This window comes from Hyperoodon ampullatus, assembly GCF_949752795.1.
Source record: "Hyperoodon ampullatus genome assembly, chromosome: 8".
NCBI classification, from domain to species: domain Eukaryota; kingdom Metazoa; phylum Chordata; class Mammalia; order Artiodactyla; family Ziphiidae; genus Hyperoodon; species Hyperoodon ampullatus.
Window position 1 is genome coordinate 53,072,798 of NC_136921.1, and position 14,219 is coordinate 53,087,016.

General features: G+C 35.9%; 1 protein-coding gene across 7 annotated transcripts in view; it reads left to right on the forward strand.

Annotated features, from left to right (window-relative positions):
- CCNT2 (cyclin T2) overlaps positions 1-13,332 on the forward strand; it is a gene marked incomplete at both ends in the record, with an annotated part of 44,449 nt that extends 31,117 nt beyond the window's left edge. For 2 of the 7 annotated variants that reach the window (XM_079710270.1, XM_079710267.1), the window contains 5 exons: positions 1,193-1,270; positions 4,483-4,528; positions 6,172-6,335; positions 11,328-11,398; positions 11,902-13,332. In XM_079710270.1, the coding sequence (XP_079566396.1) occupies positions 1,193-1,270; positions 4,483-4,528; positions 6,172-6,335; positions 11,328-11,398; positions 11,902-13,332 (1,790 nt within the window). Of the gene's footprint in view, positions 1-1,192; positions 1,271-4,302; positions 4,364-4,482; positions 4,529-6,171; positions 6,336-11,327; positions 11,399-11,901 lie in introns of those variants that run through there. The other 5 variants (XM_079710269.1, XM_079710266.1, XM_079710271.1 and 2 more) reach the window with 4 other exon arrangements.
- Between the last annotated feature and the right edge of the window lie 887 nt (positions 13,333-14,219).

A 14,219-nucleotide genomic window follows, 5' to 3' on the forward strand; every position in this document is an offset into this window, starting at 1 on the left:
CTTCCCAGACCGGGGCACGAACCCGCGTCCCCTGCATCGGCAGGCAGACTCCCAACCACTGCGCCACCAGGGAAGCCCCATGACAGATTCTTTTTATTACAAAAGGAGGTTGTTTGAAACACATATAACTTGTTGAAAGTTTTTATAATATAAAGGTATAAAAATAAAAGTGAGAATCTTTTTATTCCCTCCAAATCCAATTATTTAGCATGTTACTGTTTTATTATATAAATATGAATTTTTACGAATAATGAAAGTTGAAGGAAAATAACATTTTAAAATAGTTATTTTATCATGAAATCAATGTATCGTATTCATATTGTTGATGACAGATTCTTAAACACAGAATGAATAGCATTATTTTAAGGGGAGCATTAGAATTAACTATGGCTTTTGTTAAAGTGCGATTTTGCAGGTTTAATGACAGTAGAAATATGAAGAGACCACACAATAACTTTATAAATCCAAATAATCTGTTTATTAGGATGTTATTCCTTTACTACTGCTGAAGGCACCATACAACGACCTCCACTTTAAAAAAAAAAAAAAAGGAAACGGAAAAACCCTGCCCTACCTAAGGGGTTGACTGGACATGATAGCTTTTCAATATGTTGTCTTTCGTTTTAGAAACAGTGATTTAATCTTGAGGCCTATAAGGTTCACTTGCCTTAACAATTTTATTTTTATTAGTAATGAAATGTAGTTATAAGCTAACTGAAACCCATTGATCTAAGGCACAGTGAGAAAATAAGAGGACCATATTTAAAAGGTCATTTCTCCCACTGTGGCCCAAAGGTTATATTTATGAAAAATGTTCTTTTCACATCTTCTGAAAGAGTTGGAACATATTTAAGAAATATGTTATGTAGTTGAATTCCCTGCTTAAACTGTGGGGCAAGCTTAATAATTGTATTTGTCATGATTTTAGTTTGTTTTTAACTTGAGGATAGTCTCAAACTAATTGTAATTGTGAATTTTGAATACATATTATCTCTAAATAACTTTGTCAGTTTTCATAACTGGAACACTATTTTTGAGAAGATATTATTTCATATGATTGGGGATATAATAAACATGTCAGTGATGAGAAACTTTGTCTTTGAGTTTTTTTAATAATGAAAAATATACGTTTATGGTTATGAGTGGCATTTCTCAGGCAAGTATTATAGTGGTAAGTGATTGGGAAAAAAAGTGCTTTTCATTTCAGGTTTTGAGATCACCATTGAACACCCACACACAGATGTGGTGAAATGTACCCAGTTAGTAAGAGGTAAGTGACACTTTTAAGTTTTAATGCTTTTTATTGTCTATAGTTGATAATTGAATGCTATTTTGTTCTTCTAGCCTTTTCTTGAGTTTTATTAAAATGGCAGAAATGTCATTTTGAAGCATTATTTTTCAGTGTTCTACACCTGCCTATTCATCTACTTCTATTTTTGGTTCTTCCTGGTGAATTAGCTTCCTTTAACTTTAGGTGAGAGTCTTGTTTCTCTAAAAAATAAGAGGGCTTCCAAATATTAGGACTCTTTCTACTTCCCCATTGGGCTATGCCCATCCCAATTCAGGTAGTATTTAAGCTGTAGGCCAAATTTAACATATAGGTGCAGAAAATAGTATTAATTTCCAATTTATGTCAAACTTTGATTGACTTCCTGAAAAGTGATTACGGTTTAAGAATTTGGAGGTCAGCTTCAAATCTTTCAGGTAAAAATTGCCTTTCTTAGCGGATTTGTCATTTTGGGAAATGTTTTGCCCATGTTCGTTTGAACAGAATTGATTTAATACATTTTTCAAAGTTCTTCAGCATTACTAAAAATGGTTTCCTTTTTGTGTATAATGAGGAAATTATTATATAGCATGATATATAACAGCATGTGATGTACTTATTAAACCTTTTATAAACAGGAGTACAAAGTTTTTGTATTGTTTTCTTTACTCCTTATAAAGCATGTGATATATATTTTTCTGCTCTTGTTAATGAATCCTATGTATCTATCGTTGTATCTCTAGAAATAATTTTTCACACAGATGCATGCAGTACTACTTCTACTTTCCTGTTTACTATGTGAAGTGTTACACACTAATAGCAACCACTTGGAACCTTTAGCGTGCCTTTTTCTGATACTTCTTTTTGAAAATGAAATTTTGCAGTTTCATTCCTTTACCACCAGACTTGTTTAGGTTTATTCTAAACAAAATGGGTAAGACTTTTGAAGGCCTTGTTTCTAGTGTTTACCTAAGTGTTCTCTTATTCATTCTAAATTGAATTCACTTTATACCTAGGCTAAGGTTTTATTACTATGCTAATGGCTACATATAAAAACAGACAAACCTGTTGTCTGGTATCATTGTTAAGAAATGGACTAATAAAAATCCCATTTATATTTTTTTAATCCTAAAAGCAAATGTTATCATTTATAAACTAAACTAGAACATATTTAATTTTTGTTTCTATTCTTCATGGTTATATATTTTATAGCACTTTCTCATCCTCAGTATTACAGTGTAGTATAGAATTGTATAGATAACTAGTGTAGATGTTGGATTAAGAAATAGAGCTTTAGAGAAGTTCTGTTTTCCTGAAAACTTGAAAGGGTAAGCTGTTTTGTTTAAATAATGGAGAGTCATATAATTTGCCTTAAGTTGAGATTAGTAAAGAAAGATGTTGAAGATATTAAATATAGGTTAAAAATATGTATGTGTATGTGCATATACATACACACACACTCTTAGTAGGAAATGAAACTGAATTTTCAGCTTAATATTGTGAAATTTGAGTCAGCTTCTCTTAAATCCTATCTAAAGAAGCTAGAGACATTAAAGTCCATTTATTTGGCAAAATTGAATAGTAAAATTTAAACATTTACAAAAACTATGAATTTGATATATCATCCAAAGCAAAATATTTAAATCTGATTTTTTTGTTGTTGTTGTTAATGTTTAAAATGTGGCCAATTCTTAAATTTTAGTATGACTCTCATATGTGTTTAACATCATTTTGTCTGACTAACATTTCAAGTAACTATAATTTGCATCTTACTCCATTTTTAAAATGTTCTTTCGTGTTTGGTATATTTTTTTCCTTTGCCCCTAAAACCACTTTCAGCTAACAAAAGAACATTTTCCCTACATTCTTCTCTGTTGCAATGACTTTTAATAGGTTATTGAATTTACATATGTTCTGAGGTGAAAACTGCAATAGCAATTTAAACTTATTTTTACTTACTTTTCTATATGTTTTGATTCTTTCGTGGGTGGGGGTGAGGGTAAAAGTTTTGAGTTCTTTGAAGTTCTCCCCTGCCCCCGACCTCTGGAGATGAGAAAGTTATTATGCTACTTTGCTGCAGGATTGGCTGTTGTCATTTTACAGGGACCTTTCATTTCTGTGATTTCTCCTTCCCTCCCCACCAGGAAAGAATGCCATACTTAAGTCACACTGCCTCCAAGACATCTGATGCTTTGACACTCTTCCTTAGCACAACTCTGCTAAACCCAAATCCCTTTTGTAAACCTTTATGTTGATGATCCACATGGGGCAGCGGGGAATTACAGGTGCCACAAATAAAAATAGGAGAGGGCAAGGAATTTGAGACCTGTTAGAGGGGGTGAGCTGAGGTGAACTGATCCTAGGTGAGCAGAGAGGAAAGGTATGTCAGTGATTATGAATGTAACTGGGGAAAGGGGGGAGACTATAGCAGAGACATCCCTGTTGGGAAGAATAAGAAGCAGAAGAAGGGAGAGGGGAACTGTTTTCAATTTCAGTGTTTCAAGAAGCTAGTTATTAAAAATTGCTTTTCTATTGAGGACCAGTATTGAAGCATCCTGATTCCCTCTAGAGTACTTGTATCTTTTCTAACATTATGGTTAACTGGGTTATATAATTTAAAAATAATACAATAGTGTTTTCTATATCTACATCCTTATGATGTTTCTAGGTTGTTTATTCTCTGTTGATGCTTAGTAGCATGATGAAAAACTGAGCAGTTTGTGCTCTCTGAGTTTGGGGGTTGGGGTTTGTTTTTGTTTTTTCTTTTGGTGGAAGTACTTAAACCAACTTAAATATGATGACTGAGGATTAAGTCTGGCAGGCAACTCTTTGTATTTTGTATTAGACTTCAAAATCTTTTCTTCTTCTTCTTCTTCTTTTTTTTTTTTTTTTAAATCCAGGAGAATGCTTTATTGCAACTTTTAGCTGACTAGATGCTTAACTTAGTAACAAGTTTAGCCCTTGTAACTGGCTAGCTAAAAGCAAATCGGCTTGTTTCTCAGATCTTTGGGGGATAGCAAGAAACATTTGAGTGAATGTTGTTGAAGATTTTCAGTAGTATAGAAAATGATGGCGCTCTTGTGATATTTGTAAGTAGTAAGTAAAATTTACTTTTTGTGTACAAATCTTTGAAGTTTTGTTGTGTTGAGAACTTTTCGATGGTAGCATGTTAAAGCTGATAGTATGGTCTTCGTTTTTTTTTTCTTTTCTTACAGCAAGCAAGGATTTGGCACAGACATCCTATTTCATGGCTACCAACAGGTTGTTATCCTGACCCTCTTTGTTGCACTGTTGTAGCACACTATAGCTTCCTTTAATGCAGGGCCCCCTCAATGTGTCTCTTACCCTTGTTGCAGCAGGAGACTGGACCATCTACTGTGGTGGTACCTTCCTGTCTGCTTTGCGGTGTATTGTACAAGGGACTTTTGGCACAGAGGGGTTAAATGCACAATGTGAAGTGTAGTGGTGCTTTCTGATGACATATTCTCGATTTGTGAGTGCATAAGTCTAAAATTGGTAGCCTGAATAGCAGCTAAAGATTACAAAGAGCTAAACTTAACGTAGAAATTCGAGCAACTTGGTAAGTATAAAGCTATTTCTAGTTTACAATTATAGTTAAATGACAATTTAAAAAAATTTCACATTGATCCAATCTTAACTTTAAAATAATCATTAAAGCTTTTTTAATAAATAAAATTTATATAACTTGGTTTTTTTTTTCCAGATAATACCCACCAGTAGTAGATTAGTAGTAGTCACGTCCTATCAGTGCCTTGATTTGCATAAGTATAACTTTAAAAAAAAAAACTTCCTTTTCAGTTCATATAAAGAATGGTATGGGTTTGTGCTTGATCAGTAGACATTTTCATCAATTCTGAAACTGAACTGGAAGAATAGTTTTTAAAAGTCTTTCACATCTAATATATTAATTTTGTTCTAGATTGATTATATTAATGATTTAAATTTGTTTTTAAAATGAGTCATTGGGGAGGAGTGGACCATACCATCTTTATGTGGTCCTTAATTTCTTGTGACACTATTAAGTTTTGTTTAAAACTTTGGATTGGCAAAAGCCAATATATTTTCTTAGGTATATGTTGTTGGGATTTAACCTCTATCCCTAGAAATTCTGAACAACAAGGCCAAAAAAATCACTTAAATTTAAAACTTTGGTTAGAAGAGGCTAGCTGTGACATGCTACATGCCCAGTCTTTGGCATGTCATGGAAGGAGAAAGGTAGTATTTTTGTAGTATTTAACAACATTGGGCCTTCAAGCTGTTCAGCAAAAGGTAAGTTTCCTCTGTGGCTTTGCTGAGAAGAAGATAGTTTTACCTAGATAGGTTTTAAGTTGTCTGAGTTACTTAAGAATTAAAGTTTGTTAAGCCACATCAAATGGTAATCCCTGATTATGATGTGTTATTGAAATTACCTTGTCAGTTTTACAGTCTTCTGCTTTTTCTTTAGTTTTTTGCCATGACATTACAAAAGAAACAAAAATACCACCAAAGAAAGTTTAAAGCATTTTACTTGTATGTAGTAATTAGTTGAAATATACTGTCTTCCTCTCCTTTTATAGAGAGGTAAAAATACTTTTAATTTAGATGTAAAACAAAAATTTAGAAATATTAATATATTAGTAGTATTAATAATATACTCTAGGAAGTAAGTGTGAAAATGTTCATAATCTATATAGGTTTTTTAGTGTTCAAATTTTTATGACCATAGTCATAAAAAGTGTTATAATGTTAACTTTTAATTTAATAAAATAAGGTTTTATACTCTAGACTTGAAAAAGAAAACCTTTATAATTTTGTTTTTGCTCTAATCTTATTGGTAAATGTTTTTCTTTGTTTTACATATTTGAATTTCTATGACTCTTCATTTCAAACCTGCTCCACAACAGCCTGCATCTTACAACCTTCTGTCTTCAGTATAAACCAACAGTGATAGCATGTGTATGCATTCATTTGGCTTGCAAATGGTCCAATTGGGAGATTCCCGTGTCAACTGATGGAAAACATTGGTGGGAATATGTGGATCCTACCGTTACTCTGGAATTACTAGATGGTAAGTAGAGAAAATAAATCTTTTTGTTACATTAAAATTTTTTTCTTTTTATTATGGATTAAAACTTCTATCTACTTTTGTATAGGTTTGAAAAAATACTCAGTCCCCATATACTCATGCTCAATTGAAGTTATCAGTTCTGGCCAATCCAACATCTTCCTTCCCCCATAGTTACTTTGATGCCAATCCCAGACATCATTTCATCTATTAATATTTCATCTATTTTGAAAAGATAAAGACTCTTTAAAAACATAATTCCATTTTAACAATTTGGCAGTAGAATTTAAAAGTATAGTTACATGGGCTTCCCTGGTGGCGCAGTGGTTGAGAGTCTGCCTGCCGATGCAGGGGACACGGGTTCGTGCCCCGGTCTGGGAAGATCCCACATGCCGCGGAGCAACTGGGCCCGTGAGCCAAAATTACTGAGCCTGCGCGTCTGGAGCCTGTGCTCCGCAACAAGAGAGGCCGCGATAGTGAGAGGCCCGCGCACCGCGATGAAGAGTGGCCCCCGCTCTCCACAACTAGAGAAAGCCCTCGCACAGAAACGAAGACCCAACACAGCCAAAAATAAATAAATAGATAAAGCAAACTGTCAACAAGTAAAAATAAACACTATAAAAAAAAAAAAAAAAAAAGCTTTAAATAAAATAAAAAAAAAAAGTATAGTTACATGATCAGGGCTTCCCTGGTGGCGTAGTGGTTAAGAACCCACCTGCCAATCCAAGGGATACGGGTTTGAGCCCTGGTCCGGGAAGATCCCACATGCCGTGGAGCAACTAAGCCCATGTGCCACAACTGCTGAACCTGTGTTCTAGAGCCCATGAGCCACAACTACTGAAGCCCGCATGCCTAGAGCCCGTGCTCCGCAACAAGAGAAGCCACCGCAATGAGAAGCCCGCACACCGCAACGAAGAGTAGCCCCCGCTTGCCGTAACTAGAGGAAGCCCACGTGCAGCAATGAAGACCCAACACAGCCAAAAATAAATAAAATTTTTTTTTTAAAGTATAGTTACGTGATCAAATGAACAGGATGAAAATAAGGATTCATTAGCCTAAAGGGGGGGGAAATGAGCATATATTAACCACCACTCAATATCTAAAGCCTTTTCAGGACTTTTCAAAGAAATATGATTTATAATGCTACAGGTTGATAATACAAGAATACCTAATTTAAAGTACACTAATTTAGGGCTTCTCTGGTGGCGCAGTGGTTGAGAATCCGCCTGCCAGTGCAGGGGACACAGGTTCAATCCCTGGTCTGGGAAGATCCCACATGCGGCTGAGCAAATAAGCCCATGCGCCACAACTACTGAGCCTGTGTGCCGCAACCTCTGAAGTCCGTGCGCCTAGAGCCCCTACTCCGCAACAAGAGAAGCCACCGCAATGTGAAGCCCACTCACCGCAACTAGAGAAAGCCGCCCGTGCGCAGCAACAAAGACCCGATGCAGCCAAAAATAAATAAAATAAAATTTTAAAAATAAATAAAAAATAAAGTAAACTAATTTTGTTGAGTTTAAAATGTATAAACACAAAGTCAGGTATTAACTTACTGTAGAAGATGTGAAGCAGTGAGCTAAAGGTATTTTCATGGTAGTATTCCTTGCTCTGTTCCACTGATGGTAAAGGGTGTCATTGTTGTCTTGCATTAATAAGTATGAATTCACAAGGAAAGATCGGGAGTATAAGTTCTGTACATTATGGACCTGGAATTTGGAGGTCTCCTGATAGGACGTTTTTCTGGTAGAGAAATAAGCAGGCCAGAGGCAGGGGATTCCTGGGGATTAAGACATTTTAACCAGGCACTCTAGATTTCAGAAAGGAAATAGATAACATTTCTTACCTAATATATACATAAATCTAAACTGGTATGTTAGGTTTTCTGCTTCTTTTTGTGGGCTTTCCCCAATTTCCTTTACAAAATTGAAGCTAATTTGAAAACTGGATTTACATAACTTCTGTTATATAAAGTGAGAGACCCCTATGGCTTTGGAATGTGGTTTTCCATTAATATCTTAGATGCTTCTTTAAGACAGAAATTTCTTTAAGGGTCTGCTCCCTTTTCTGTGAAGGGCCAGATGGTAACTATTTTAGGGTTTGTGCGCTATACTATCTATGCACCTAGACAGCTCTTGCCACCGTAGCTGGAAAGCAGCCATAGGCAACCTGTAAAATGAGTGGCTGTGTTCCAGTAAAACTTTATTTACAGAAACAGGATGCAGGTCATATTTGGCCCACTGGTGATAGTTTGCCTACCCTTGTGGTAAAATATGCTCTTTGTTAGGTCTCTTGATTTTGTTTTGGTTTTTTTTCCTCCCTGAAAAATTTCTTCCGGATTATATACCTCATGCTGTATTACTGCCGCATGATTATCCTCTTTTCCTTACATTGCCAGAGGTTTTTTTAAAGGTTATTGAGAGTGGTAGGAAATCTTCAGTGAGTTGAAATAACATCTTCTAAAAACTAGTGGGGGGCGGGGTGCTTCCCTGGAGGTCCAGTGGTTAGGGCTTCACGCTTCCATTGCAGGGGATGCGGGTTCGATCCCTGGTTGGGGAAGTTCTGCGTGCTGCGAGGTGTGGGCAAAAAAAAAAAATGTAAAGCAACTATACTCCAGTAAAAAAAAATTTTTAATAATAATAAAAAATAGGGCTTGCCTGGTGGCGCAGTGCTTTGCGAGTCCGCCTGCCGATGCAGAGGACACGGGTTCGTGCCCCGGTCCGGGAGGATCCCGCATGCCACGGAGCGGCTGGGCCCGTGAGCCATGGCCACTGGGCCTGCGCGTCTGGAGCCTGTGCTCCGCAGCGGGAGAGGCCACGGCAGTGAGAGGGCCACGTACCGCAAAAAATAATAATTAAAAAATTAATTAATTAATTAATTAATTAATAATAAATTAAAAACTAGTGGGGGCTTTTTTTTTCCATCTGTGACTTGAAATTAGTTTATCTATGCCACCGTTCTATTTTAGCGGTCAATAGGATAAGATAAAATAGGCATAAACTTAATAAAAATAGTTTGTATATATGGTGCTAAAATAAAGCTCACAGAAAAGCAAGTAATCTGCCTTTTATCCTGCTCTTAAATTGTATCAATAGGTAAAGTCTTTTTTTGACACAACAGGAGGCACCTAAATATCCCTTTGCTTCTATTCTGAAAAGGCTCAAGTACATTATTCATTTGGAGAACCACTGAATAGGAATCTTGGACACTTAACACATTGAAAATTTCAACGTATTATGTGGCAGCCTTTTCTCACATTTTTATGGGATCACATTGTGATCCCGTAAAAATAAAGTAACAAAGTATAAGATATTAAGAGTATCTGAATTTTATCAAGATGTCTGAAGTATCAGTGTTTACTAAAATAATTCATTTAATGACTGTCCCCAAAACAACATTGGGTTGTATTTGGCCTACCTGTAACAGGGTTTGGTGTGGGGGGGGGGCTTGGTGGTTTTGTTTTTTTTAATGATTAATAACAAACCTTCATGTGTTTTTTATAACTTGAATTTTTTCTGAAATTGAGTCAAAACAATTTATTGTTAATTTGGGGCCCAAAGGCATGTGTCTGCTAGATTTATTGCTGTGTCCAAGTAGAAAAGTGTTCTTTTTTTTTTTCAGATGGAAAAATGGTAGTACAGACATTAGATTGTTTTCATCCAGACTGAATCGAAAAGCTTCTGAGACTTTAGCAGGAATTAGTTGTCACAGCTTGTGAGCATGTAATGGTGCCAAGTTTTTGCATGAATCTAGTCTCTGTTAAATTAGCATTGATATTATTACATGACATTGTAATTCATTTGACTAATATTATTATTTGTCTTGAGAGTGGCCAATAACTTTATTAATGACACTATTTTGGAGTCAAAAACTATAATTCATCATAACCACACCACTTTGGAAAAGTGGGTCATCTCATTGTAATCCTAAATTTTAGGGAAAAAATTGTAAAAATATGACCAGGGTGATTTACTGATAATGTTACTAGTGTTGATTGCTAGGAAGTTATGGGTATAGGTAAAGGAATTTTTTTCATTTAACTTTGAAATGATTTTAAATCTAAAGAAATTGCGAAATAGTACAGATTCTGTACTATTATACCCTGCACCCAGTTTCTCTAATGTTAACATCTTCTATAATAATAACATGATTATCAGAACGAAGAAGTTAACATTGGTGTAATACTATTAACTACAGATTTTACTCAAATTTCCCCAGTTTTTCTATTCTAGAATCCCATGTTCCATTTAGTTGGCATGCCCCTTTAATCTCTTCCAATCTGTGATAGTTTTTCAACCTTTCCTTTTCTTTCATGTCCTTGACACTTTGAAGAAGAATGGTCAGTTACTTTATAAAATGTTCCTCAATTGGAGTTTGTCTGATGTTTTCCCATTATTAGTGTGAAGTTATACGTTTTTGGCAAGAATACCACAGAAGTGGGTTGTATCCTACTGTGCATTTTATCATGGGGTGTCATGTTGATATGTTGTATTGCTGGTAATGATAATCATGATCACTTGGTTAAGGTCATAAAGTTACTGATTTTCTCTTTATAATTAATATCTTGACGGTATGTTGGGATTACACAAATATTCTCTTTTTCCTTAAACTTTTGCCCACTGATTTTAAAGAATCTACTGATGGATCTTGCCCATCACAATTATTACTATGATGTTTGCCTAATAGAGATTTTCTATTTAGAAGGAATTTTTTAAATGTGACTAAATTTTCCAGAGATTCTAAGTAAGCATGTAAAATCAGGGGGGTGTGGGAGGAGTGTTTTGTTTTGTTTTGTTTAATTAAAACAAATTTTTTTAAGATTCATCTTTGAAAATACCAGTTCAGAGCTGTGTCTACTTCTGTATGTGCTGATGGTTGAATTAGGAGGGTGATAGTGAAGTAGATGAACTCTTGAGCTTTCTTTCTAATATTGCCCACTTGAGAGAATTCTAAATCTAAAGGCACCTTCTAAGTTTTAAATTTGAATTTTATCTTTAGAGCTAACACATGAGTTTCTACAAATATTGGAGAAAACGCCTAGTAGGTTGAAGAGGATTCGAAACTGGAGGGTAAGAGAATGGGCGGGTTTTTAGAACATCAATTTGTTAACTACATAGCTAATCAGTTTGATTTTTTGTGGTTAAATATTCTTATTTCCAGTATTCATAAGTAGTTACAGTGTTTCGTAAGCTACATACACTCATAATTTATTCAACTACGGTGTCCAGTAGACTTTGCTATAAATACTTTATAAATTCCTTATTTAATTCTCTTAGTGATTACCATGGAAATAGTCTCCTCACTTTACAAACAGGAAAATTAAAGCTTAGACGAGTTAAATTCCTTTCTCAAATGCTGGGCTAGGATTTAGTCTGCATCTAATTTAAAACCAGTGCTTTCAACTATTTATATCCTTTTTATGCCTCTAAATAAGATATTTATTTACTGGCAACATAAAGTGAAACCCCAGGTGATTTTATTTCCATGTATTTAATATAGAATCTTTATAAGCAAAGAAATTTGTATTAAATTCCTTTGCTGTCATTGCTTCTTCTGTGTTTTATTTAAATAGGCTAATCAGGCGGCTAAGAAACCAAAAGTAGATGGACAAGTATCTGAAACACCACTTCTTGGTTCATCTTTGGTCCAGAATTCCATTTTAGTAGATAGTGTTACTGGTGTGCCTACCAACCCAAGTTTTCAGAAACCATCTACATCAACATTCCCTGCACCAGTACCTCTAAATTCAGGAAATATTTCTGTTCAAGACAGCCACGCATCTGATAATTTGTCAGTGCTAGCAACAGGAATGCCAAGTACCTCATATGGTTTGTCATCACACCAAGAATGGCCTCAACATCAAGAGTCAGCAAGGACAGAACAGATATATTCACAGAAACAGGAGACATCTTTGTCTGGTAGCCAGTACAGCATCAACTTCCAGCAGGGACCTTCTGTATCACTGCATTCAGGATTACATCATAGACCTGACAAAATTTCTGACCATTCTTCTGTTAAGCAAGATTATACTCATAAAGCAGGAAGCAGTAAACACCATGGGCCAAGTTCTGCTACTCCTGGAGTAATTCCCCAGAAAATGTCTTTAGATAAATATAGAGAAAAACGTAAGCTAGAAACCCTTGATCTGGATGCAAGGGATCATTATATAGCTGCCCAGGTAGAACAGCAACACAAACATGTACAGTCCCAGGCAGCCAGCAGCAGTTCTGTAACCTCTCCCATTAAAATGAAAATTCCCATTACAAATGCTGAAAAACCTGAAAAATATATGGCAGATAAGAAGGAAAAGAGTGGATCGCTGAAATTACGGATTCCAATACCACCACCCACTGATAAAAGTGTCAGTAAAGAAGAACTGAAAATGAAGATAAAAGTTTCTTCCTCAGAAAGACACAGCTCTTCTGATGAAGGCAGTGGGAAGAGCAAGCATTCCAGCCCACATATTAGCAGGGACCATAAGGAGAAGCACAAGGAGCATCCTTCCAACCGCCACCACCCCAGCGGTCACAAGTATTCCCACTCCTACAGTGGCAGCAGCAGTGGTGGCAGCAAGCACAGTGCTGATGGGATACCACCTGCTGTTCTGAGGAGTCCTGTTGGCCTGAGCAGTGATGGCATTTCCTCTAGTTCCAGCTCTTCAAGGAAGAAGCTGCATATCAATGATGCATCTCACAACCATCACTCCAAAATGAGCAAAAGTTCCAAAAGTTCAGGTAGTTCATCTAGTTCTTCCTCCTCTGTTAAGCAGTATGTATCCTCTCACAACTCTGTTTTTAACCATCCCTTACCCCCTCCTCCCCCTGTCACATACCAGGTGGGCTACGGACATCTCAGCACCCTCGTGAAACTGGACAAGAAGCCAGTGGAGACCAACGGTCCTGATGTCAATCACGAGTACAGTACAAACAGCCAGCATATGGACTACAAAGACACATTCGACATGCTGGACTCGCTGTTAAGTGCCCAAGGAATGAACATGTAATCATTTGTTTAGGTCAATTTTTCCTTTACTTTTTTAATTTAAAAATTGTTAGAATGGAAAACTTCCTCCTGATCTAGCAGTGGTAACACCTGCTGTTACTGCCACTGCTTCAATATTTGTAAGTGCTGCTTTATTCTTCATTCTGAAAAGAAGAGATTATAGTAAACAAGTCTTTATCTCCACATATGATAGTGTTATAAATACTGTAAAAGCATGGAAGGTGCAAAACTCAGTATTTCTACAATTGCAGCTAAGAACATTAGGGTGAATGGCTGGCTGCTTCTAGGAATATAAGATGCCTCAAGCATTCGTTTATTTATAATTTGAATACTGTAGCTATTTTTTGTTGTTGCTTGGCTTTTGAATGAGTGTAAATTGTTTTCTTTTGTGTATTTATACTTGTATGTATGATTTGCATGTTTCAATGATAAAGGGATAAAACAGTATACTGACAACTGTTTACAAGAAAGTGGAGAAAAATGTACATACATTTTTGTATGTTTAGATATTACCATAAATACTCAGGATTGGAGCTGCTTGTAAGTATAACAATATACAGAATAACTTTATTTTATCTTGTCAGAGTCCATCACTAATCTAAAACAAAGGTGGCACTTTTTCATGTTAACCTTAAACTCTAGGCCTTACTGGAAGCCACTGAAGGGGGACACTTCACTACCAGATGGGTATGCAGTGCCGCAGATGGTCATTTACACTGTGAGGCACTGATTCTGCCTTCAGAGGTTCTGACCAGATTGGCTGCTGAAATAGCCCCTAATTTTCTGAAGGCTTGAAGAGGAAAAAATAAAGTTTACATACTCTTGATGTGAAGTGCATTTAAGTGTTTGTTGGCTTGTTGCAGTACTATAAACACAGAGCTGTTAATA